At 58.6% G+C, this 25155-nt stretch overlaps 1 protein-coding gene across 12 annotated transcripts in view; it reads right to left on the bottom strand.

Annotated features, from left to right (window-relative positions):
* Positions 1-25155, bottom strand: part of LINGO1 (leucine rich repeat and Ig domain containing 1) — a 216317-nt gene that overhangs the window by 4182 nt on the left and 186980 nt on the right. The window contains exon 1 of one of the 12 annotated variants that reach the window (XM_010330827.3): positions 19744-20042. The exons of 10 other annotated variants lie outside the window; for them this stretch is intronic. In XM_010330827.3, coding sequence (XP_010329129.1) covers positions 19744-19764 — 21 coding nt within the window. In that variant the 5' untranslated portion in view covers positions 19765-20042. Of the gene's footprint in view, positions 1-17824; positions 18538-19743; positions 20043-25155 lie in introns of those variants that run through there. One more of the 12 variants, XM_003942980.4, reaches the window with a different exon arrangement.

Genomic DNA, 25155 nt, shown 5'->3' with positions numbered 1-25155 from the left:
GCGGTGGACTCCAGGCACACGCCCTGCCCTGAGTCACAGCAGCTCCCTTGGTGCTCATCAGGGATAAAACCAGACCTGCTGAGCCGCCTTGGGCTCACAGTGGGGATCAAGGGGCTCAAGGGTTGAGGCCTCTAGGAACAGCCCTGAGAAGCCTGAGCTGAGCAGCCGAGTGTGGCTAGCCCCTAGCGTGCATGGCCAGGGCTTCTGAGGCTGCCGGGGGTCCCACTGGCTCAGCCCTGAGCCCTGATCCTCCCTGGGTGCAGATGCCACGCCCTCTCCCCATCAGCTCTGTGGCTGGGTCTGCATAAACCAATGACACCAGTCACTGTCCACGGTCTGCCCCCACGGGGTTCCTGGACTGCTGAAGGACACCCTCATCCGGAAAGCCCAGCCCTGAAGCCGCCTTCCCCTGTCCCCCTGCACCTGCAAATCCAGCCTGGACTCGGTGGGATCTGTGACTCTCCCCTTCCCCTGGGCCCCATCGGTGACCCAGCTCAGGCTTCGAGCCCAGGGCCTGGAGAACGTCTTTTCCTGCCTCCTGGTCTTGGCTGCTGCGGTTCTCTGCTCTGGCAATACCCTTCCCTGGCTGTTGAAATCCCATCCTCAAGGCCTAATTTAAGTTCACTGCTCTAAGAAGTATTTTCTGATACCCAGTTAAGAGTGTGCTCCCCTTACGAGACCCTCCAGCCTTCAGCTGTCTCTCAGGGCTCCCACCCCCTGCTTCCTAGCACCGGGATTCTGCACAGCTGCTGGTCTGAGGAAGGTGCAGATTCCCACAGGCCAGGACGGCCAGGCCACCCTGGAGGAGTCTGTCCCCGTGGCAGCACCCCGGCTTGTTCAAGCTGGGCCCTGAAGCCATGCAGGGCTTGGGAGGTGGTGACGAGAGGAGCTGCCAGGATCGGGGTCCGCTTGCGTATAGGCTGCAGCTGGAATGAGCAAGGGGTACATGGAAGCCTCCGTGAACCTCTCCCACACCCTGTTCAGAGGCCACTTGTCCCCACGTCTGTCCCAAACTGCCTCCCATCTCCTCCTTCCCTCCTCTCTCTCCATCCACCCCCATGGGGAACTGGCCGGGCAAACAGGGTGAGTGGGGGGTGGGGGGAGGGTAGGTCAGACCCTAGGAGCGGCTGCCTCCAAACTCCAGGAGTGGAGCGGACGGCCTCGGGGGGCCAAGCTGCAGCCACCCCGCTGCTGCTCCTCCACTCCAGCCTCCAGTGCTCCAGGGTTTGTCGCTGCGTCCACACCTCACACTCATGGCCCAAAGGGGACTCACTGCAGGAAGCGGAGGCCCAGATTGGATGGTCCACCTTTCCGCCCCAGCTCGGGCCCTCTCCCACCCCTCCCCACACCCCACACAGCCCCTGCTGTCCAAGGCCACGGGCCATCCATCCTTGTCGCCCATGCATCAGCCATTAAGGCAACCTCGAAGCGCAGAGGTTGTGGCTGTCTAACGATACCCAGCCAGTACAGGGGGCGGTTCTGGGGCGGGAGCTCTGGCCTGTCCACAAAGCCACACACCTGCCAGTCTCCCAGGACTGACAGGAGCTTGGTGGTTGTTGATTGACTAAGTGACTGATTAAGCAGAGGACTCAGGGTGTCACTGACACGTTATGAAATCTGCAAAGGTTCTGTTATCCCCAGGGGCTTTGTCCACCCTCGCCCTCCCCTCAGCCCCTCTCATCCTCTCTCTCCAGGCTCTTCTGTCGTTCAGACTCCACCCTCCCACCACCAGGCTATTTTCCACAGTCACACACGCTCCAGTGACCCACCAGAAAGGCAAACATCCTGACAGGCGATCAATAAGTAATTGGGTCGGCAGCTGGGGCTGGTGCGAGTGTGAGGCTGGGGACCTCAAGAGGTAAATGGGACTTTCGGCATCCGGCTCAGGGCCGGGGTGGCGGGCGGTGGGAGCTGCTGGCGGGAAGGCTCGGGGATGAGGGGCTAGTGGGGACACGGGCCACCCCGAGGTGCCGGTAATCCCCTCCTACAGACGCGGGTCTGGCACGCGGGAAGCCCACGCCACCTGGCCTCAAGCTGCCCACTCACCTCCGTTCCCGCCAGTCCCTGAGCAAAGCCACCTGGGCCTCCCCACTTTGTCCTGCACATTCCTGCCTCTAAGACATCATCTTCTGGAAAACTGTCCCAGACTCCTGTCCCAGCAGCCTTTGTAACCTTCCACCCCGAAAGTCGCCTCCTCCAGGAAGCCATCCTTGACCTACTCAGTCAGATATCACCTCTTGCCCCCAACACCGTAGCCACGTTATTCTTTTTAGCAGTGATTTTATGTAATTGGTATACAGCACACCTCATTCCCAAAGTGATTTGAACCAACTGGCAGAAAAATTATGCTACAAGACCCTAAAAAGATAAAAAAGGGAAGCCAGTCAGGAAAGAATGCCACCAAGTTCTGCCTAATGACTAAAGGTGAGAGCTTCCTAGGGACCTTGAGTAAAGAGGGAAACACGCTCTAAAGCCTCAGCATCACGAATGTTTGCTTCCTGGTTCAGTCACGGGTGCGTGTGTCTCACCTGCTAGAGTGAGGTGCCCAAGGGCAGGGAGTGTCTGTCGCTCAGAGTGAGGTGTGGCACACAACAGACCCCAGTGGGTGTTCTTTGAAAGCAAACACCTTCGCGAGTGAGTTTTTGCAGGGATGGATGCCTTTCTGATGGGGCCTAACCCTCGATCAGGCCCGCTGAGCAGTGAGAGACCTGAGGAACCGCGCTATGCTGGAAGCCGGTCACAGTGCTGCTGCAGTCCCACTGCAATCCCACTGTAATCCCAGCTACTCAGGAGGTGGGGGCGGGAGGATCACCTGAAGCCGGGGAGCTCGAGACCCGGCTGGGTCTGAGACAGTGAGATGCCTGTCTCCCACAAAAATATCAAAGTTAGCCGGGCGTGGTGGCGCACCTATAATCCCAAATACTCAGGGACGCTGAGGTGGGAGAATCCCTTGAGCCCAGGAGTTTGAGGCTACAGTGAACCGTGATTGCACCACTGCATTCCAGCCTGGGTAACAGAGCAAGACTCTCCATCTCTAAAAGCAATCACTCAATCATCAAATAAAAGAGAAATACATTGGCAGAAAAGCCGATCAGCCTTGGTCAGCTGCCACCCCCAGGCCTGGCAGTAGCCTCACGGAGCCAGGGGCCATGCTCCGCGGAGCTCTGGGAACACACGGGTTCTGAGACGCCTCGCCCCACGCCTCTTACATGCGGCTGACCTAAAGGTGGGGAAGCGGAAGCTTGAGAGAGGCTGGGATGCCTGCCCGAGCTGGCACAGCAAAGGCACAGCCCGCTGGGCCTCGTCTCCTGGCCTCCCACCCCCGTGGCGTCCCTGTCATCTGAGGATGCTGGCAGAGTCACGTCTGAGGGTCGCTCAAACTGCTGAGTGGGCAACGTGCCGCTCCTGCCATGCTGGCACTGTTCGTGCTGCCGGCTACTCCTGCAACTGTCAAGAAGAGGTGTTTTATGCATTTTAATCAGTGTTTTAGTTTGGATCCTTGCCCCCTGAAGGGCTTCCTACAAGGGTAAGAGTTTAAAAAATTGGACCAATAAATACAAAGGAGGTAAGTAGCAAAGGCAGGCAGCAGCTGTACCTGGAGCACCGCACACAGACCCCCGGCAGCCAGTCCCTCCCTGGCTCAGGGCAGTGGGGGACGCCATCGGCCCACACTGCAGAGCTGCCCATAGCGGGAGGGACAGGCTGCTGGCCACCGGCCACACCCTTCTTCACGCCATGGGGCAGATACTGCCTGGTTCGGGCAATGCTCCCTGACACGTGAGGTTCTCTGTGGCCAGCCTGCTGGGTGACCTCAACCATGACTGCCCTCTCTGGTGTGTCTCCCCCACTGCACACTAAGGGCTCCGCTCCAGGGTCCCTGAGGGTGCTGCCACCGGAAACTAGCCTTTTTCCAGCTGGAAGGTCGACATCCCCAAACTTTGCTAAAGGATAGAGGGGAATGGGAGGTTCATGCCCCAAGTTGCAGTTTCACTGGGGCTGGAAAAGCCTCTTGCGGGGGAAGGCTCAGGATAGCAGCTTCCTCCCCTGGGGTATCACATTCAGGGTGTGCCCCCAGGGTCTCAGGATGGAGGAGAATAATTAGGGGAGATGGAAGGGTCCCAGCATCACCCATGGACAGGAGTCACTCTGTGCCATAGGCAGCATCTGGAGGCCCATGGGTTGTGGGCATGACTCCCCCACGCATCCTCTACAGGATCATCTACCAGACACCTTTGAAAATGGGAGGGACTAACAGCTGAACAGCTCCTGCTATGAGCCAAGCCTGGCGCTTTTCTTTTCTTTTGTGTTTTTTTTTTTTGAGATGGAGTCTCACTGTGTTGCCCAGGCTGGAGCGCAGTGGTGCAATCTTGGCTCACTGCATCCTCCACCTCCCGAGTTCAAGCAATTCTCTAGCCTCAGCCTCCCGAGTCGTTGTGATTACAGGTATCCATCACCACATCAGGCTAATTTTTGTATTATTAGTAGAGACGGGGTTTCACCCTCTTGGCCAGGCTGGTCACAAACTCTGGCCTCGGCCTCCCAAAGTGCTGGGATTACAAGCGTGAGCCACGGCGCCCAGCTGAGGTTTGGGGCTTTACACACGTTGTCTTAGAAACGCTATATTCAGAAGAGACCTTTCTTACCCATTTTACAGATGAGGAAACAGAGGCTCTGAAAGGGGAGTTTGCTTGCCCGGGTCCCGGGTCCCAAAACTCGCAGGCGCAGAGATCTGTGTCTCCTCGCTGGGCTGCCTGGCGCGAAGTGGGGCTTAGACTCTGTAGGCTGGGCCAGGGGAGGACTGCCCTGTCAGGGTGGTGCCAGGGTGAGGCCCCAGGGCGGAGGGAAGGCCCTGGTCCTCAGAGAGCCACACCCAGGCATCTGCCCCAAACCCATCTTCCAGAAGACGGCGTGTCACACGCACCACGTGCGCTCGGGGCTTTCCCACGCTCTTCTCCGGTGCCTGCTGCTGCCACCCGGGCTTGAATCTCACCTAATCTGGGGTTGGCTGAAGCGCAGGATGGCAAATTTAGTTATTTTAGGTTTACGGGATCCGTATGCCATGGTGCTCCCACTCAGCGTTCCTCGGGGGCCGCAGGGACCCCCGCACACGCAGGCATGCGATCTGCATGGCGCGTCTGCCCCACAAAGGCTGCGGCCCAGGGTCCTTTGGGTGCTCAGCCTGGCCGTGTGGCCGGGGCAGGGCCTCACGGGGAAGTGACGTGCGCGGGCACGGTCCTCGTCCTGCCTTGATGCCTGCCATGCCTGTGACTGAGTGGGCGGCAGGCCTGGGAAGGGCTGGGGCACTTCAGGAAGTCTGCCCAGGGCTCTGCCAGCTCCACTGCCAAGGAAGGGCGGGCAGAGCAGGAGAACGAAAGAGACAGAAACCGAGAGACCCCTGGAGACACGTGGTGGGTGAGGGTGGCGAGGAGGGGAAGAGACGGGCAGAGAAAGCAGCGGGGAGGGGAGCGGCGAGGCAGGAGGAAAACGGGCCAGGAAGGGAGAGGCGGGGCCAGAGCTGCCTGCCTGGGTGACGTGTCTGTGTGTGTGTGAGTGTGGGGGGTGTGTGTGTGAGTGGCCTGTGTGTGTGTGGTGTCTGTGTGTGTGGCCTCTGTGTGTGTGAGTGGCCTGTGTGTGTGGCCTCTGTGTGTCTGTGTGTGTGAGTGGCCTGTGTGTGTGGCCTCTGTGTGTCTGTGTGTGTGAGTGGTGTGTGTGTGAATGGCCTGTTACGTGTGTATGGTGTGTCTGCGTGTGTGGCCTCTATGTGTGTGTGTGTGGCCTCTGTGTCTGTGGGGGGGTGTGTGTGGCCTCTGTGTGTGTGTGGCCTGTGTGTGTGGTGTGTGTGGCCTCTCTGTGTGAGTGGCCTCTGTGTGTGAGTGTGGGGGGTGTGTGTGTGTGTGGCCTCTGTGTGTGATGTGTCTGTATGTGTAACCTGTGTCTGTGTGAGTGGTGTGTGTGTGTGTGATGTGTCTGTGTGGCGTATGTGTGTGTGTGCGCGTGTGTATGTGGTGTGTGTGATGTGTCTGTGTGTCTGTGTGTTTGTGTGTGTGTGTCTGTGTGATGTGTCTGTGTGGTGTGTGTGTGTGTCTGTGTGATGTGTCTGTGTGTGTCGTGTGTGTGTGATGTGTCTCTGTGTGTGTGTGTGTGATGTGTCTGTGTGGCGTGTATGTGGTGTGTGTGTGTGTCTGCGTGATGTGTCTGTGTGGGGTGTGTGTGTGTATGTGGTGTGTGTGTCTGTGTGGGGTGTGTGTGTGTGTGTGATGTGTCTGTGTGGGGTGTGTGTGTATGTGGTGTGTGTCTGTGTGTGTGTGTGTGATGTGTCTGTGTGGGGTGTGTGTGTGATGTGTCTGTGTGGCGTGTGTATGTGTGTGTGTGTCTGTGTGATGTGTCTGTGGGGTGTGTGTGTATGTGGTGTGTGTGATGTGTGTGTGTCTGTGTGATGTGTCTCTGTGGGGTGTGTGTGTGTATGTGGTGTGTGTGTCTGTGTGTGTGTGTGATGTGTCTGTGTGTGTGTGTGATGTGTCTGTGTGTGTGTCTGTGTGTGTGTGATGTGTCTGTGTGTGTGATGTGTCTGTGTGTGAGGGGGGTGTGTGTGTCCTTGTGTGTGTGTGTCTGTGTGATGTGTGTGTGTCTGTGTGTGTGATGTGTGTGTGTGTCTGTGTGATGTGTCTCTGTGTGTGTGTCTGTGACGTGTCTGTGTGTGTATGATGTGTCTGTGTGTGTGTGTGATGTGTCTGTGTGTGTGATGTGTCTGTGTATGTGGTGTGTGTGTGTGTGATGTGTATGGGGTGTGTGTGTGTGTGTCTGTGATGTGTCTGTGTCTATGTGTGTGTGTCTGTGTGGGTGTGGGTGTGTGTCTGTGTGTCTGTGTGATGTGTCTGTGTGGTGTGTGTGTGTCTGTGTGATGTGTATGTGGTGTGTGTGTGATGTGTCTGTGTGTGTCTGTGTGTGTGTGATGTGTCTGTGTGTGGTGTGTGTCTGTGTGTGATGTGTCTGTGTGTGCGGTGTGTGTGTGATGTGTCTGTGTGTGGTGTGTGTGTGTGTCTGTGTGGGTGTGTGTGATGTGTCTGTGTGGTGTGTGTCTGTGTGATGTGTGTGTGGTGTATGTGTGTCTGTGTGATGTGTGTGTGGCGTGTGTGTGTGTCTGTGTGATGTGTGTGGTATGTGTGTGGTGTGTGTGGCGTGTGTGGTGTGTGTGTGTGAGATGTGTGTCTGTGTGTGTGTGTGGTGTGTGTGATGTGTCTGTGTGTGTCTGTGATGTGTGGTGTGTGTGTGTGATGTGTCTGTGTGTGTGTCTGTGTGTGTGTGTGTGTGATGTGTCTGTGTGTGGTGTGTGTCTGTGTGACGTGTGTGTGTCTGTGTGGTGTGTGTGTGTCTGTGTGATGTGTGTGTGTGTCTGTGTGTGTGTGGTGTGTGTCTGTGTGATGTGTGTGTCTGATGTGTCTGTGTGTGTGTCTGTGTGATGTGTGTGTGGCGTGTGTGTGTGGTGTGTCTGTGTGATGTGTGTGTGTGGGGTGTGTGTGTCTGTGTGATGTGTCTGTGTGATGTGTCTGTGTGGTGTGTGTGTGTCTGTGTGATGTGTGTGTGGTGTGTGTGTGTCTGTGTGATGTGTTTGTGTGTGTGTCTGTGTGATGTGTCTGTGTCTGTGTGATGTGTCTGTGTGTATGTGGTGTGTGATGTGTGTGTATGTAATGTGTCTGTGTGTGTGTATGTGGTGTGTGTGTGTGATGTGTATGTGGTGTGTGTGTGTCTGTGTGATGTGTCTGTGTGTGTGTCTGTGTGTGTGGTGTGTGTGTGTCTGTGTGATGTGTCTGTGTGTGTGTATGTGGTGTGTGTTTGTGTCTGTGTGATGTGTATGTGGTGTGTGTGTCTGTGTGATGTGTCTGTATGTGTGTCTGTGTGTGTCTGTGTGGGTGTGTGTGTCTGTGTGATGTGTGTGTGTGTGATGTCTGTGTGGCGTGTGTGTGTGTGATGTGTGTGTTTCTGTGTGATGTGTCTGTGTGGTGTGGGTGTGTGTGTGTCTGTGTGACGTGTGTGTGTGATGTGTCTGTGTGTGTGGTGTGTGTGTGTGATGTGTGTCTGTGTGATGTGTGTGTGTGGTGTGTCTGTGTGTGTGTCTGTGTGATGTGTGTGGCGTGTGTGTGTCTTTGTGTGTGTCTGTGTGATGTGTGTGTGGTGTGTCTGTGTGATGTGTGTGTGGGGTGTGTGTCTGTGTGATGTGTCTGTGTGTGGTGTGTGTGTCTGTGTGACGTGTGTGTGATGTGTCTGTGTGATGTGTGTGTGGGGTGTGTGTGTGTGTGTGTGTCTGTGGATGTGTTTGTGTGCGGTGTGTCTGTGTGATGTGTCTGTGTGTGATGTGTGTGTGTCTGTGTGATGTGTGTCTGTGTGTGTCTGTGTGATGTGTCTGTGTGTGGTGTGTCTGTGTGATTGTGTGTGTGTGTGTCTGTGTGATGTGTCTGTGTGATGTGTGTGGTGTGTGTGTGTCTGTGTGTGTACAGTGTATGTCTGTGTCTGTGAGTGGCCTCTGTGTGTGTGGTGTGTGTCTGTGAGTGGCCTCTGTGTGTGTGGTGTGTGTCTGTGAGTGGCTGTGTGTGATGTGTCTGTGTGTGTGTGTATGGTGTGTCTGTGTGTGAGTGGCCTGTGTCTGTGTGATGTGTCTGTGTCTATGGTGTGTGTCTGTGTGAGTGGCCTCTGTGTGTGTGATGTGTCTATGTGTGTGTGTATGGTATGTGTGTGTCTGTGAGTGGCGTCTGTGTGTGTGTGCGTGTGAGTGGCCTGTGTGTGGTGTCTGTGTGTCTGTGAGTGGCCTGTGTGTGTGTGAGCGTGGTGTGTGAGTAGCCTGTGTGTGTGGGGGGTGTCTGCGTGTGTGGCCTCTGTGTGTGTGTGAGTGGCCTCTGTGTATGTCTGTGTGTGTGAGTGGCCTGTGTGTGTGTGTGTGCATGTGTGTGTGTGGTGTGTGTGGCCTCTCTGTGTGTGGCCTGTGTGTGTGTGTGATGTGTCTGTGTGTGTGGTGTGTGTGTCTGTGTGAGTGTGGTGTGTGTGTGTGTGGTGTGTGTGTCTGTGTGAGTGTGGTGTGTGTGTGGCCTCTGTGTGTGTGGTGTGTGTGTGTGTGACCTCTGTGTGAGTGGTGTGTGTCTGTGTGGGGTGTGTGTGTGTGTGAGTGTGGTGTGTGTGGCCTCTGTGTGTGTGTGTGGTGTGTGTGTGTGTGACCTCTGTGTGAGTGGTGTGTGTGTGTCTGTGTGGGGTGTGTGTGTGTCTGTGTGAGTGTGGTGTGTGTGTGGCCTCTGTGTGTGTGTGTGGTGTGTGTGTGTGTGACCTCTGTGTGAGTGGTGTGTGTGTGTCTGTGTGGGGTGTGTGTGTGTGCTGGCTGCCCCCCCACTCCCAGGTGCCGGGGGTCCCCAGCCCCATCGCTCAGGTGCACCCTGGGAAGCTCCACCATGTCCCACACGTGCTCACGGGCCTGAGCGCCTGCTGGAGGTGCCGACCAGGCGTGCCATGGTGTGGCCGTCCGCCTGCCTGTCCCGGACTCCCGGGTCACCCTGGGCCGGCACTCAGCCGCTCTGCACTGGAGGGAGGAGTGCCCCTGCCCACCTCACCAGGGCACAGCCATCTCGAGCGCCGCCAGCCTTCCGGCCAGCGCGCAGCCCCAGGCCATTTGCGGGATAAATTATGAATTTTAATTGTCGCAGCGTCTTGGTGTTTAACGGCTTCTATATATAGGCTCTGCCCTCCAGGAGCGGCGGCCTCGGTGGAGAGGAGTGGGGGTCGGGCCGGGCCCACAGGAGCCCATTTCGGGTGAGCGAAAGGCCGAGGCCCGGGCTCCAGCCGGTGCACCGTGCCCTGCTGTGTGACCTCGGGGGGGTCCCGGACCACTCTGTGGCCTTCCTGCCCCTGGCACAGGTTGCCCATGCTGGGCCCCCCTAAGCGGACAGTACCCCCACTCGGATGGGAGCTGTCCCAGAGCCGAGGTGAGGCAGGCAAGTGCCTGTTCGTGGTGGCCTGAGGGGGCCCAAGGACAACCCAGTCCTATACCCCGGATCCCCCTTTTCATGTCTTGAGATGCCAGCCCAGGCTCTTGGGGACAGGAAGGTGCCCCTCATGGCCCCCAGCGCCATCCCCTGCCAAGGCCAGTGGCCCCTTGGAACACACTTGCCTCATCCCCAGTCACCCTCTCACACCTTCCTGGGGCCCCCCGGGGGACCCCTCTCTGCAGCTCCAGCCCTCAGGGCCTCTCTACTTGGGACCAGCTCAGGCCTGGACACCAGCCAGCCCCCACCTGGGAGAGCCAGAGGCCTTGTGCTTGGGGTGGGGGTGTCACGGCCTCACAGACCACAGGCTGGCAGCGAGGGGCTGAGACGTGTGGCGGGGCTAGCGTGGGATTTGGGGTTAGCCAGAGAGCTAGACAGAATGGCGATGAGAATGGTGATTGGCGGAACCATCAGGGGTGGCCCTTGGCGTGCCAGGCATGATTTCAGGTACTTATAAAAACGCACCGAATCCCGCACTGCCCCACTGAGGTGGGTGCTTCCATGGGGCCACTTCAGACGGAAAACGCAGAAGCACAATGGCGCTCTAGAGCGGGCTCAGGTCGCGCTCGCGGCCCAGGCTCGACGTCACTCCCTTATGGTGCCTTTTTTTAAAAAAGCTAACACTGGCTGGCGTGGTGGCTCACGCCTGTAATCCTAGCACTTTGGGAGGCCAAGGTGGGTGGATCACCTGAGGTCAGGAGTTCAAGACCAGCCTGGCCATCATGGTAAAACCCCATCTTTAAAAAGAAAAAAAAAAAAAAAAAAGCTAACACTAACATAGCACTGGCTGTGCGCCGGGCATGAAGCTGTTTGGTCACCATAACCACCCTAAGAGGCTGGTATGATCCCCATTTCACGGGTCAGAGAACTGAGGCGCAGAGAGGTGACACACCTCTCCCAAAGTCCCACAGTGACAAGTGGCAGAGCTGGGCCTGGGCCTGAGGCAGGCAGACCCCGGGCGGTCCCGTCCCCTCCTCTGTTGCCTCCTCTGACTCGGGCGCAAGGAGCTGCTGAGCTGAGTGATCTTGGGCAAGTGACTTTACCTCCGGGGACCACAGATTCCTCACTGGGAAGCCGGACGGCACACTTCACACCTCCTCACTGCTGGGGCGGAGAGCGCAGGGAGAGGGAGGAGACATTTACACGCACGCTAAGTGCTCTGCCGCGTGACCCCACCGACCCTCCCCACGCTACACACGAGCCTCACTGCTCCGGGCCGCTGGTCCACCTGCCTGAAGTCCTATGCCTGTCTGGCTCCAAGGGCCTAACACCCTTCGAGACCCTCACACAGATGAAGAAACTGAGTCCCAGGAGCATCAGGGTCCTGCCCAAGGCCCTACAGCATCTCCGGGCTAGGGCCTGGGAAGGATTCCAGCCTCCCAACCACTGCCACCTTCTCTCCCCCACACCATGCAAGGGTCTCATGGCCACCCCAAGGTGGGGCTGAGTCAGGGACAGGTGAGAGTTTGGGTGATTCTTTTGGGGAGAAAAGATTGAAAAATAACCCTCTAAGGCCGGGCGCGGTGGCTCAAGCCTGTAATCCCAGCACTTTGGGAGGCCGAGGCGGGTGGATCACGAGGTCGAGAGATCGAGACCATCCTGGTCAACATGGTGAAACCCCGTCTCTACTAAAAATACAAAACATTAGCTGGGCATGGTGGCGCGTGCCTATAATCCCAGCTACTCAGGAGGCTGAGGCAGGAGAATTGCCTGAACCCAGGAGGCGGAGGTTGCGGTGAGCCGAGATCGCGCCATTGCACTCCAGCCTGGGTGACAAGAGCAAAACTACGTCTCACAAAAAAAAAAAAAAAAAAAAAAAGAAAGAAAGAAAGAAAAGAAAAGAAAAGAAAAAGAAAAAGAAAAAGAACCCTCTAAAACATCACAAACCAAGCTCCAGTCAGTTCTGTATAACACGGACAGGCAGATTGCAAAAAAAAAAACAAAAACAAAAACAAAAAAAAAAACACCAAAAGCCTCTCTCCCAGCCCCGGCAGTTCAAAGCCCTCTCGGCTCAAATGAATCCTGGCCGTGCCATTGCCGGAGTCCATTTTACCAACCTGGTAAACTGAGCCCAGGACCCAGGAGGTGATGGAGGCTCCAGCCAGGCACGTACAGGAGGTGTGTCCTGTTCAGGCACAACGATGCCACCACCCCGCTGCCCGTTCATGAGAAGCCCAGACTTGGGGAAGAACGGGCACCTCTGCGGATCTCAAAGGAGCGTTTCAAGGCAGAGGCTGCAAAGGTCCACTGCAGGCCTGGAGAGCGGAGCCCATACCCATGGTGAGCTCCCAGGGGAGGCTGTTCAGCCTTCGTGGGGAACCCGAGGGGACATCAGAGGGACACTGGATTAGATGGCTCAGGACAGAAGAGCTGCCTGAGGAGTAAGTGAGCAGCCCGTCGTGGGAGGCATGCAAGCTGAGGCCACGGACCAAGGCGACTGCAGGAGGCCTCCTCTGCTGGGAGCTACCCCTCCGTAGCCCCTCTCAGCTCTGAGATGCCCCCGTGTTGCACCCAAGTCAAGGGACTTGAGATGGCCAGCTCTCCCCACACCGCCTGCATCTGCAGCCCTGCACTGGGCCAGGCCCCCACCCCACCCAGAGCCGAGAGCCGGTTCTCCACAGAAGGAAGCAGAGGAGGTGGCAGAGAGAGATTAATTCCCCGAAACGGGAAAAAATAGAAAAACACACATACCACACACCCTAATAACATGTAATAAGAGGTTGGAGAAGAGGAACAATGCCCTGGTAATGTCACCCTGGCGGCAATCAATTTGGGTGTCACATGAAATAGGCATAATTATTCCGCCAGCCCCGGTGCTCCTCTTTAACCAGCTCCGGGGGCCCAGGCCCAGGCGGGAAAGGCAGCGTGGAATCAATCGGTGGTGCACCAGGCTGGCAGAGGGAGCTGCTCCAAATCAGCGTGCCAGCACGCGGCTTCGCAGCCCCTCTGGGCCAGCAGGGGTTTGGAGGGCCTCGCGGGTGGGGGCCCTGCAGGGCCCTGGAGTCATCCTGCTCAGCCACCCCTCATTCGATCCAGGAGCAAGAGCTGTCAGAGAGGACTCCCCACGGCAGTGAGAACGGAGGAAGGGCAAGCAGACATTTGTTCCATCCGGTGCGCATTCCCTGGGTCACCAGACTCTTATTAAGTGCTCGCCAGTGCCAGGTGCACAGGGGGGCTGTGCAGGAGGTGGGGGGTGCTAAAATCATGAAACACAGGCTCCCTCCACCTGCTAAGCTAGGGCCACGCCTTCCCATCCCGGGGTGAACACAAAGCCTCTGGGGTTCCTGGAATTTGCTGTTGTTTCTTCGCATTAAACATGCAGGGACTTAAGCCCTTCTTGCTCCTCCTTCATCCCAGTTGCTTATGGAGTCCTCCCGATGGCTCATATCCATCCCAGACTTCAAGGAGGGTAGGGCAGCATCCCCACAACTGGGGAAACAGGTGCCGATGGGGTGACTGCTTAGCGAGTACCAGCACACCCTGGCTGCTGCCCATCTCAACCCCCATTCCATACGCCAGAAACCCCGAATTCCAGAAATGCAAATCAAGGCCACCAGGAAATACCATCTTACATTCATTCAGTCAGTAAAAATCAAGGCCCCTGACAATACCGAGTGTTGATCAGGACGGGTGCAATGGGAACACTCATCATCTCCTGCTGTGGGGATGACGAGCTGGTCTAACCAATTTGGAGAACGCTCTGGCAGCTATCCTAGTAAGGTTGAATGCGAACATGCCCTACGGGCCAGCAAGTCTGCTCCTAGCTGTGTGCCCCAAAGACACTGCACGTTGTCTCAGAGATGGGATGAGAAGGTTCTTGGAAGCATTGTTTGTAAGAACAAAACATGGAAATGATCTAAATGTCCATTGGTAAGGAGAATGTGAAATAACACTTCTCTGATCACATGGCAGAACATTATACATCGGTGAAAACGAGCTACATCTGCTATTATTTGCAACAATATGGATGAAGCTTAAATGTGATGCAGAAAAAAGCAAATTCCAGAGGACTGCATGTGGTTCGTGCTCTTTTTATAAAGTTCAAAAATAACTAAAACTGAACGACTTATATATATTTAAATGTACAATTTTAAAGAGGCAAGGGATTGTTAAATACATAATTTACGGTAGTCGTTGAAAAAGAGGTGAAGGGAAGGGGTGTACGGAGCACATGGGAAAAGGTCCGTCATTATTGAGTGCCGGTGTTTGAGTGGAGGAGGGTCACAGTGTTCATTAGAGTATTATTACTACGACTATGGTTATTAATACGAAATGCCTCCATTAATTAACAGGCTAGGCCTGGGTCAGTGAGTAAGAGCCCCAGGCCAGAGGCCAGGAAGAAGGCGTCCTCTAGACTGAACCCCAGACTGGCAAGCTGGGGATTTAGAGCAAGTCACTGCACCTTGGTGGCTCTGTTTTCCCAGGTATAAAATCAAACCTCTGCACCTACCACCTACAAGGATAAGATCATGAGCGTATCACTGATGTAAACTATGAGTAGCTAGCACTTAGTAAGGGTACCGAGCGCTTCCTAACATCACCAGGCACTGTTCTAAATGTTTTGCTTATGTTAGCACACCTAATTGTCACGTCTTCCCTTGAGGTGGGTGCTGCTGTTACCCTCATTTTATGGATAAGAGACAGGCCCAGAGAGATTAAGTAACTTGTCCAAAGTCACAGAGCTGGGCAGTGGTGGAGCTGAGACTTGAGTCCAGGGTCTACACTGGCTCCAGGGTCTACACTCTTAATAACTTCACTATGAAATAACATTGAAGAAAGGAAACACACACAAGTAGACTGTTGTTAGCACAGCTCTACTGAGCCCACAGTACCCAGGGATATTCGTTCATTCGCTCATTCATTCATTCATTCATTCATTCCACAACTAAACGAAGAGCAGCATCAAGAATGCCTCACATGTATTGCGAAACGAACCCGCCTTCTCACACTCTTTCTGCAAAGAAACTTCCCCTGATTCTGGAGTCCCCTGCTCTCTGTGTCTCTGCAAAGTCTGCTATTTCCCTAGGACTCAGCCAGTCTCCCACTCTTCCTAAAGCATCTCTGACAACCTCGAACTCCAGGGAGAAATCCACCCTTCTCTGAGTGTCCATGTGGGCTACTGAGTACCCGGTTAGTCTCTTTCCAACTCCTGCCTGAAGCGCCTTTGACATCACCCAGCTCTGTGCATTCATGCCCAGGTATCCCTTGCAGCTAGCCAAGAGTTACTGCCTGGTACCTCCAAGGGTCTGTCCCATCCCAGGGGCCACGGATGAGGGCCAAAGGAAGGGTACTAGGATTGCCCAGGATGTTCGAGGCAGACCACGCTTAGCCCAGAGCCGAGCAGGCAGCTTGGCTAGGATGTGCATGCGTGAATGGGCTGCTACTATATTCAGTGCAAACAAGTGGGGTGCCTAGAGAAGAGGGGTGAGTGACTTGAAGCAGTCACAGAGGCTTCTTGGAGGAGGGGGGCTTCTTGTGAGGGGATGCAGGGCTAAGCCAGGTGAGGATGGGGGGATATGTGGAGGACCCAGGGGAAACAGAACAGAAAGCCGTCAGAGGCTAACCACGGGGGCTGGGAGGCCACTTCCACAGAGTGCCACACGCAAGACAGCGAGCCCAAGACACTCCGGCCAGCAAACTGAGGCCCTGACTCTGAGACCACCACGCCGACTGCCTCCCCTCCCTGGCCCTTCCCTGGCTCCACTTCCTCCACCCTCCACGCGGCCTCATGCTTCTGTGGGACCCTGCACAAATGTCTGCACTGCCTCACCTCCCGAAAGAAACACACCCAACCCCAACTGTGCTCCCCCAGATACCTGCTTCCGCAGGCGCCTGAAGAGCAGCGGCACACACGAGCCATCACGGGCACCAGGGACCCCGACGGGCTCCATGCAGAGCCACCACCCACCTCCACACGAGGTTGCTTTCTGTGGAGTGGAGTGGGGTGGGGTGGGGGAGGTATCCCTCTGGGAGTCTGGGTTTTAGAAAGCAATACCCAGTATAAGAAAAATGGATGGCCAGAGGGCGGAGGATGAAGATAAACCCACACGAAAGAGGACTGGGGCACAGTAAGTACTCTCTCCGCTTCCCTCCCAGTCACACGGGGCCCCGCAGCCCGCAGGCCATGGGAACTGGGCTTCCAGCACATGCCCATCCCCCTAAAAGCTGGTTCCCACTCTAACTCCAGACCCTGGGGAAGACTGCAGCATTAACCAAGCCCTCCCCAGGGGCTCACACTTAAATTGGCAGAGGGTGGGGAGGGGGCCAGGCCCCTTCCAGGAGGGGCAGCTGGGTGCTGCTGGGAGCCCGGATCTGAGTCTGTGCCCTCTTTCAGCACGGTTCCAAGGAGGTCTCGGTGTCTCCCCATGTCACCCTGTACCCTCCCTCCCACCTCAGGCCACGGGTAGAAAGCAGGAAGGACAGGCATGCTGTCTCAGTAGACCCGCTGCCAGCGCCTTCCCAGAGGTGTGAGGATTTCGAGCTCCTTCCTGGCTTACACAAGGACAAAGGGTCTGGGAGCAGCCGGCCCTCTTCTCCTCACTGACACTCTGCGCTGGATCTGGGGAAGCCCCAGGCTCTCTGCCGCCTAGGTGCCCCGGCTCATTGCTCCCTGGGAATGGGAGGCACTGGTGCTGAAGTCGCTGGCATAATGACCAGCAGAGTTGAGCCCAGAGCCGCCCGCCAGGTTGGGCTATGCGCCCTCTGGCTGCCCAAGCCAAGCAGAGGACTGAGGGAGGGCTGGGGGAGCAGGAAGGGACTGTCCAGATGCCACAGCCCCCACTGGCTCAGGGCCTCCTGCGCTCCCACCCCCCACCCCCGGGACAGAGCTGTTCCCATCCTCCCAGGCGCCCCTTCTCCCCCACCCCAACCCCAAGGCCTCTGAGAACAAAGAGGGGGTGCTGGCACAGCTGGGCTGGACCAGGCTGGGCTGCAACCCTAGCAGGAACCGGAGGGGGGCTGCCCACTGGCCTGGCCCCACCCCCCCTCGTCAAAGTGGGATCCGCCCGCCCGGAGGGACACATCTCCTGGCATGCTTTGAGAGCAGAGAGCCCACAGCCCACCCTGAAAAGGGCGTGAGGGGGAGCAGGAGGCTCCCTCGGCACCTCCCTCTTCTCAGCTGGTTCCCACCTCCCACCCGCTCTGCCTTAGAATGAAAAGTGGGGCAGGAGGAGGTGAGAGCCCGCGCTGAAGGCAGACAAAGGGGCGGCCCCTAAAGGGTTCCTGGTTCTCCTGGTCCCCAGCTTCCTCTCCTCCATTCTCCCTACTCCCCATCTCCTTTTTACAGGGCGGGAGCTGGAAAGGGGCGATGCTTGTGTGTCGGGGGAGCTGCCATCCAGGCTGCAGCTTGGGGAGAAACCCAGTCCCTGACCTGTGTCCACCAGCTAGGGAGTGTCTCGCGCTGGTGGGGGCTGCCTGGGGGCACCTGGGGTCCACGAAGGGAGGCACCCACCCAGGGCTGAGCAGGGGGCTTACCCTCTAGAGTGACCAATGCTCAGAAGGGGAGGGGGGACAGGAAGGGGAGAGCGGTACTGGGACACCCGCGGGGGGCCCCTCCCCAGCTCGAGGCTCCCAGCTTACAAGCCCGGAATTTGTTAGGGTTGGAGGGAGGGGTGCGGGAAAGGAAGAATCTTCATTTCTGAGGCTTGAGAGGAAATCAGGCCTGTGACCCCAAAGGAGGTCTGGGTGGCACCGGGGTGCCCTGCAACCCCAGGAGGGCGCAACCGGGGCCGACGGCAGTCCCTAGGGGCGCTTGCCGCGGGGCTGCCTGTTTGGGGCTTGGCCGCGGCCGCCAGGCTCACCTGCATCTCGGGCGCGCCTTCGGTCCGCTCGGCTCGGTCACCAATCGCATGTCTCTCCCGCCGGCCCGGCCCGGCCCCAGCCCCTGCCCAGCCCCCTCCTCCGTCTCCTCCTCCTCCTCTGACACCTCCGCCCGGCAGTCCGTGCGCCCTCGCGGGGCTGGCCGTCCGTCTGTCCGCCCCGCGCGGGCGGGAGCCGAGCCGGAGCCGGGGCCGGGGCTCGGGCGTGGGGAGGTGGGAGGCCGCGGCCCCGGCGGGCGGAGGGGCAGGTGCGCTCAGGACGCGCGACGCGGGATCCGCGAGCCTGGTTCTGCGCCCCGGGCCGGCCCGGAGCCGCCGCCGCCGCCTCTGCCGCTGGGGCCGGGGTCGAGGCCGGGGGCGCTCCGCCGCGGGGCCGGGGCCGGCGGGCAGCGGCCGCGCATGCTGCTCGGCGCCCCGCGTCGGGAGAGGGGCCGGAGCGGCGCGGGTGGGGACTCCGCGCCCTCCGGGGCCGGGACCGGGACCCACCGCCGCCGCCGCCGCCTGCGCTGTCGCCCGCCGCCCGCTCCGGCTCCCGCGCCGGCTCCCGCTCGGGCTCCGCGCTCTGCAGCGGCGCGGGGAGGGAGCGCCAGGAGCGAGCCAGGGAGGGAGGAGGGAGCGAGGGAGGAGGGAGCGTGCGAGCGGCGGGAGCCGGGCGGGGGAGGAGAAGGCGCGGCCGCAAAACCTGGCGGGGGGGCTGGTCTCCTTCCAGCGGAGGGGGCGGAGAGCGAGGGGCGCCCCAGCCGCTGCCCTGCACGCAGGGGGCGCAGCGAAAGCAGAAGGGGGGCGCAGGCGAGGGGCCACCAGCCCGGCGCTCCAGCTGCGCACACGGCCGCGCCCCTCCGGGTCCGGGGCTCCAGGCCAGTCCCGGGCCCGCCGGTCCCGGGGAGTCCGGCGTGCGGTCCTCCCTGGGTGTGCGCGCGCACACCGTTGTGTGTGATTTTGTGTGGCCACATGCGTGTGCCTGTGAGCGCGCGAGTGTGTTTACACGTGTTAACTGGGCTGCGGACGAACACACACAGGAGGCCCGACAGGGCTCCCCACCCGAACGGGGCTGTCTGGAGGACGGCGGGGGGAGGCTGACCGGGAGCCCCAGGCCCGGCCCTGTCCCCTCCTCTCGGAAAGTCCGCGAGCCCGGCACGCCCGCATCCTGGCAGCGGGAGCGCGAGGCGGGCAGAACGGGAAGGTCCCGGGGACGGCGAGGAGCCGCGCTGGCCGGGCTGCCCTACCCAGGAGCGGGGTCCCCGCCCCGCCCGGCTTCCTGCCCAGCAGAGGGCGGCGGGCCTCTCCGGACGGCCACGCACCGGCGGCCGGCAGAGGGCAGCGCGGAGCCTCCGTCTGGGCCCGGCGGCTCCCCACCCTCCTCCCGAGCGGTGCCGGGATCCTCGGCCCCACAACTTGCGATGGGCCCAAGGAATGGGACCTCTCCTCGGAGACCCAGATCCTCCGTGACCCGCGGCGACACAGGCTGGGCCGGCAGGGATGTCTCGGCAGCGCCTGCCGAGTGGGTCGCCGCCCTCAGGACCTCCCCTTTCCCTGTCCCTCCTTGAAGCCAGACGCCCTTTAACACCGAGCCAGTTTTGTCAGAATAACCATGCACGCCGACAGCACGCGGCGCAGCCATCCCCCCTCCACGGCTGCGAACACCCCGTTGGCACATGAATGCTGACGCCTTGAGTCCACGGGGGCAACTGAGGCTGGGGAGGAGGCGATCTAGCCCAAAGCCTCACCGATTCTGGGGCAGAGCCTGGAAGCCCACTTCCAGTGCCACCCCTCTCCCAGGGAGCCTGCCCGACATCACTGCCGAGACGCCCGGCAGCCACGGAGGGACCTCTCCCCGCCCCCAGCAGCACCCTGCTCCTCCGCTGTCCAGCCTCACACACAGCCCAAAGGCTTGCACAGACCTTCCGTTCCGGCTGCGCCATTGCTGGGCGCTTCTCAGCCTCTCTGGCGCACCGTTGCTCTGGACAGTCCCGCCGGGAGCACTTTCTCCTGTCTCATCTTAGGCCAGCTAGAGCCCCGTCCCAGCGGGTGTCCGTGCCATGCTCTGCTGTGAACTCTACGTTCACCCTCCAGCAACACTCGGGGGGGTGGCACTATTGTCTCCCTGTGACAGAGACAGAAAAGCCCAGGCCCAGAGAGGTTCCAGGCCCTGCCCATGGTCACACAGCCCCCAAAGGCATGGAAAGGGAGTTGAACTCGCCTTCTGGGGCTGCGCGGACCAGCAGGGGGCAGGCTCGGCAGAGGGACTCACAGGTGGGAGGGGAAGCGGGGAGGCGAGCGCAGGGGTCCCCTCACTCACAGAGCCCAGCGCGGGCGGCTCCCGGTCCCTCGACTCCCCGCTGCCTGGACCCCTCCCCAGACTCCCCAGCCCCCCACCCCGGCTGTTTGCGAGCTGCCCGTGCTCCCGCCCTCCCGCGCCGCCTCCTCCCACCAGCCCGACAGGAATAGACGTTCGCTGGCTCCTGCGTAAAGGCTCCGCCAGGCACCCGGCGGGCGCGCAGACCCGCTGGGGGGCGGGGGCGGGGGCGAGGGCTATTCCTGGTGCGGTGACTGACGCAGGCAAGGCGCGGCCACCACATCTCTCCGCCCCCGACTCACCTGCTCCCTGCCTCAGTGATCTCGGCGGAGAAATGGGGGTGAGCCCACTGCTTCTACTTCCAAACCCCCAGGTGTCTTGGGTACTCTGACCCCCCCAAGGATCCCTCCGCGCCTCGGGGGCAGCAGGGATGGCCCCAGAGCTGCGCCTGCGAGGAAGGGCCCCTGGGCCTCCGTCCTCCCCGGCCAGTGGCATCCGAGTCATTTTTGAGGGCCTAGCTTGGGCCTCCTGAGAGTATGGGCCCCTGATCTTGTCACCCAGAGACTCCAGGAAAGGAGGGTGTGTCACTGGGTCCAAACCCAGTCAGACACCTCTGCGTGAGCTGTGGACGACACCTCTCTCCTCTCCTGCCGGGCGTGGTGGGCCGCAGCAGAGCCTCTCAGAGGTCCCAGGGCCATCGAGAATGTGACACATCAGCATGGCCCAGTCCCGGTCTTCTCTGGCACAATCAAGGGACCATGTCCAGGAGCTCCAGCTGAAGAACGCTCCCCTGCACAGGCCTTGGTGCTCACTGGGCCACCCTTGCGGCGTGCTTCAAACCACCCTGGTGGTTTCTACCTGTGCTTCAAAACCTACAAGACCCATTTCTTCTGCCTGCTTGTCCCAGACGGAAATGACCTTAGAGGCGGGGCCCTAATCTTTCCCCTCTGACCTCAGACTAGGAACTCCCAAGAGCAGGTCTGAGACTGCGTGTCTCACGGGTGGGCACACAGCAGACCCTGGCTGCAGGCTGAGAACTCAGCAAGTCCCGATACAGCAGGAGCCGGCAGCTGGAGCAAACCAGCCTGAGTGCTCACAGCAAAGAGGCGAAGCAGGGATGGGTTTGCCAGGGAACACAGGAGGAAGGGATAAGACCCTCCAACATGTACTCAGCCCTTCCTGTAAACCAGACTCAGCTACACTTCACAGCTTCGTCTCTCTGCAAGATTGGCATCGCTGTCCCTACTGTACAGATAAAAGGACTGAGGCTCTGGGAGGGCTGGTGGCTCGCTCAGGTTCACTCTGTGCATACGAGTTAGCTGGGCTTTGAAGCTCTGTGCATATCTGATGTCAGAGCCCTAGTCCTGTTCTCCTGTCACTCTGAGAGGCTGAGGAGGCAGGAGGCAGTGCTGGGGCAAGGGCCAAGGGTCCCCTGGGCACAGAAAGGAGAGGGTGGCACACCAGGCCTGCCTGCATGCCTGCTCTATGCTGGTCCTATCCACCGGCATCCCAGCAGCTCCCAGGGTTTTACGATGATGATTATTTCTGAAGGCACTTGAAATTAATGACGGCTCTAAAATGGCTGGGACAGCGGAGTCATTGCTGAGACCTCTAATTAGCAAGAAAAACGGAGACCAGAAGCCTGGGAGGCGAGTGGGGGTTGGGCAGGCAGCACTGGGGATGGAGTAGGGCTGGGGGAGTGAGGCGGAGCTTGGTGCTCAGGTGAGCCCTGGGTTCTACTTTATGCCACAGGTTAACTTGTTAACTTGCTGTGTGACCTTGAAGGGGTCATAGCCCCTCCCTAGGCCAAAGTTTTCCCGGCGATTCAATGAGGGGTTGCCCTGAGGGGTGTCTAAGCTCAGGGCTCCTTGGATGACCCTGAGTCCCTAAAAGGCTGAAGCATGGAAGCTGGGGGCTGTGCAGCCTCTGGAAGCCATCACAGAGACCCCAGCCCCCCACCCGGCTCTCACGGCCCTCCACGCCGGGGTTGCTGGGGCTGCGGTATAATGAAGTACCAGGCTGGAGTGAATCGGATCAAGGAGTGGCAGAAAATCCATAGGTCGGGCCCTGCACCGGTGCCTTGTGGAGGCCAGCCAGGGATGGAGGCCCCTGCGGGGCTAGCGGGACAGTCCCTTCCCAGACGTGCTCCTGGGGGTGTGGTGTAAAGCCTTCCTGTCCCCTCCTGAGCCCCGTCTCAAGAGTCAGGGGGGACTTGGGGACGCCAGCTTCCCATGTAAGCGTATCACAAAGGGTTGGGCCTGGGTATCTTAAAGGAAGGTCCCTCGTCCAGTGCTCCCCAAGTCTGGATCCTCCACATCCTGCATGGGGTAGCCAACGTGGGGAACGCACAGGGTCTCCCTTGGAGGGGGCCTCTCCCCGTAGAGGCCGGCCCAAGTTGGTGTGGAGACATGCTGGTTCCCAGGGAGCATCCATGCTGGGTGCAGGCTGAGGCCAAGACGCAAAGCAAGGGTGTGGGAGGCGCACTTAACTGGGGCATCCTCTTCCCTGGCACTTACTCCATGCCTGTCTCGTCATCGACAGCCTTCTCGGCTCCTTTCCCTTCCAATTCAGGTCCCCGTGTGTCCCCCTCCTTCCAAAAACCTGCTCCGAGAACCCCATCTTCCCCTCGGGCGGGGCTGTGTGTCCGTGGGCACCTTCCTGAGTCTCAGTTTCCTCCTCTGTAAGATACTGTCAGTTTCGCAGGGTGGGGCGAGGGTCACATGACTAACTGTGTGGCTCGTGTCTACCTGGTGCTGATGCAGTAGGAGCCTGAAATACGCAGGTATTTTTAGGGGAAGGCTCATACTGACTGCCATGGTCGCCGGCTGTCCCCTGAGCCCTCCTCTGTAAAGTCGTGGCTCTATCCTAAGGTTCTTTTCAGCATGGCCACTTGGAGACACGTGGACCACATTCTCTGTCCTCTGAGAATGAGGAAACACCCTGAGGCCATGGATTGATCTTGTGTCTCCTCTATTTCCACAGCCAGTCCACAGCCCTGATTCCAGAGGGTCTGATGTGTGCAAATGACTCCTACCTCAAGTCTCTTAATCAGGAAGGACCAGTGGATACCCCTGGAGAAGAGGGCCAGGGCACAGGGGCAGGGACACTCTTGAATCCGGGTTTCTTACTCCCTCTCACCTTGGGGCACTGGGCACCAGGCCTCCGTGGAAATGTTTCAGCGCCAGTGACATGTCACTTGTCCAGAAGCAACGTAGTCAGCAGCATCCCCTGCTGGGAATCTCCCTGGAAATCAGGGGAGGCTCAAAGGCTCTTGGAGGACTCGAGGCAGAAGCCTGGGCAGAGCAGTAAGGTCTGGGCCTGGCCCCCACTCGGCGCTGCCACAGCCATTCTGTGCTGGGTGGCCTGGCCGCTGTGTCTACAGTGGCTGAGAAGCAAGAAACGGGTCTGGGGCCAGTCAGTGAAGCGCACCTCGGCACTCCACTCTGAAGTCCCTCCAGGAAAACGCTCAATATTCCTGACCTTGGGTTACTGTGGGATGCAGTTAGCTGTTCTTAAGAAGTCAAGGAAGTGTGCACTCCATTAAAAAAAAATAATAAATTAGGAGCGAAACAAGAACAACAAAAACATCGGAAATGTGGTAGGGAGATCGCTCCCTGGCTCCATGGGAACCTGGGCTCTGCGCTTGGCAGGCGGGCTCCTCCTGAGAGCCTGGCTCGGCTGTCCCCATGGATCACGTCGGGGGAATCTGAGCTAATGTGTGCAAACAGGCAGCACTATTAGCAAATCCATTCATTAGGCGCTTGCCTTAAGTTCTATTGTGCAAGAGACTTGTTTATTAACTTAAGTCGGAACCTGTTACTAAGTCAAAGGCAGCATGGCGGCTGAAAGGTGCCCAGCATCAGCGCCAGGCAGTCTTGGGTTCTTGCCCCTGACTCCTGTGTGACCCTGGGCAAGTCACTTTACCTCTCTGAGCCTCAGTTGCCCAGGGATAGGCCGCCCCTAAGGGGACTCCCAGTGGTCCCTACCTTCAGTATTGCTCTGCTTGTGGAATCCCCTCCCCCCCTTGAGTATGGGCTGGCTCAGTGGACCCACTTTTAATGAAGAGAATATGGCAGAAGTGATGCTAATGTCACTTGTGAGATTAGATTGCAAAACAACGGCGGTTGCCATCTTGGGTACCTTTTCTTGATGGCTTGCTTTTTGCTGTCAGGAGGGACAGTTGCCATGGTACGAGAAGCCCACATGGAAGGGGACGGATGTCTCTCGTCAGCCCCTCGTGAGGCCCCGAGATCTTCCAATCGCCACTCGAGTGAGCTTGGAAGCAGCTCCTCTCCGAGCCGAGCCTCGAGGTGACTGAAGCTCCGGCTGATGCCTAGATTGGAGCCTTGTGAGAGGTAGAGGTACCCAGCTAAGCCCCACCTGGATTCCCGACTGGTGGAAATGGGGAGGTAACAAATGTTTGCTGTTTTAAGCTAAGTTTCGGAGTGATTTCTTACACAGCAATAGATAACTAAACACGTGCTCCATCTGTAAAATGGGCATAGTAACTCCTTTCTCCAGGGGCAGGGCCATTGAGATAAGGTAGCTGAAGTGTCTGCTCTCGCGGAGGCGGGCAACTTGTGGTTACCCAGTAAAGGCAATAAGATGCCCGCTCTACGACCCAGCGTTCCTGAAGCATGAGCACAAGAAGGCCATCAGAGGGACGCGTGTGGCGGGATTGTCTGCTACAGTGAAAAACAGGAAATGCTCTAAATGCCCGTCATGGGAAAAGGCATAGACAGAACGCGGTACCTTCACGCAGTGAGGTACTACGCAGCGATGAACAGAGCGCTGGCGCCCCCCGCATCAGCAGGGGAGATTTCATAAACACGGTGCGGAGGGGAAACGAATACCTGTACGAGGCACACCACTTACATCAACTTTACACACAAGCCCCAAACCCTGTCAACGGAAAATAGCTGCCTACAAATACAGGAAAAGTATAAAAACATGCAGGACAGTGATCAACACCGATTCCAGGGGACTGCCGCCTCGGGAGGTGGCCGAGTCAGGCCTG

This window comes from Saimiri boliviensis, chromosome 2 (assembly GCF_048565385.1).
Source record: "Saimiri boliviensis isolate mSaiBol1 chromosome 2, mSaiBol1.pri, whole genome shotgun sequence".
In the NCBI taxonomy this organism is placed as follows: domain Eukaryota; kingdom Metazoa; phylum Chordata; class Mammalia; order Primates; family Cebidae; genus Saimiri; species Saimiri boliviensis.
Note: the sequence above shows the minus strand (reverse complement) of the source record. Positions and strands in the feature narration are given on the sequence as shown.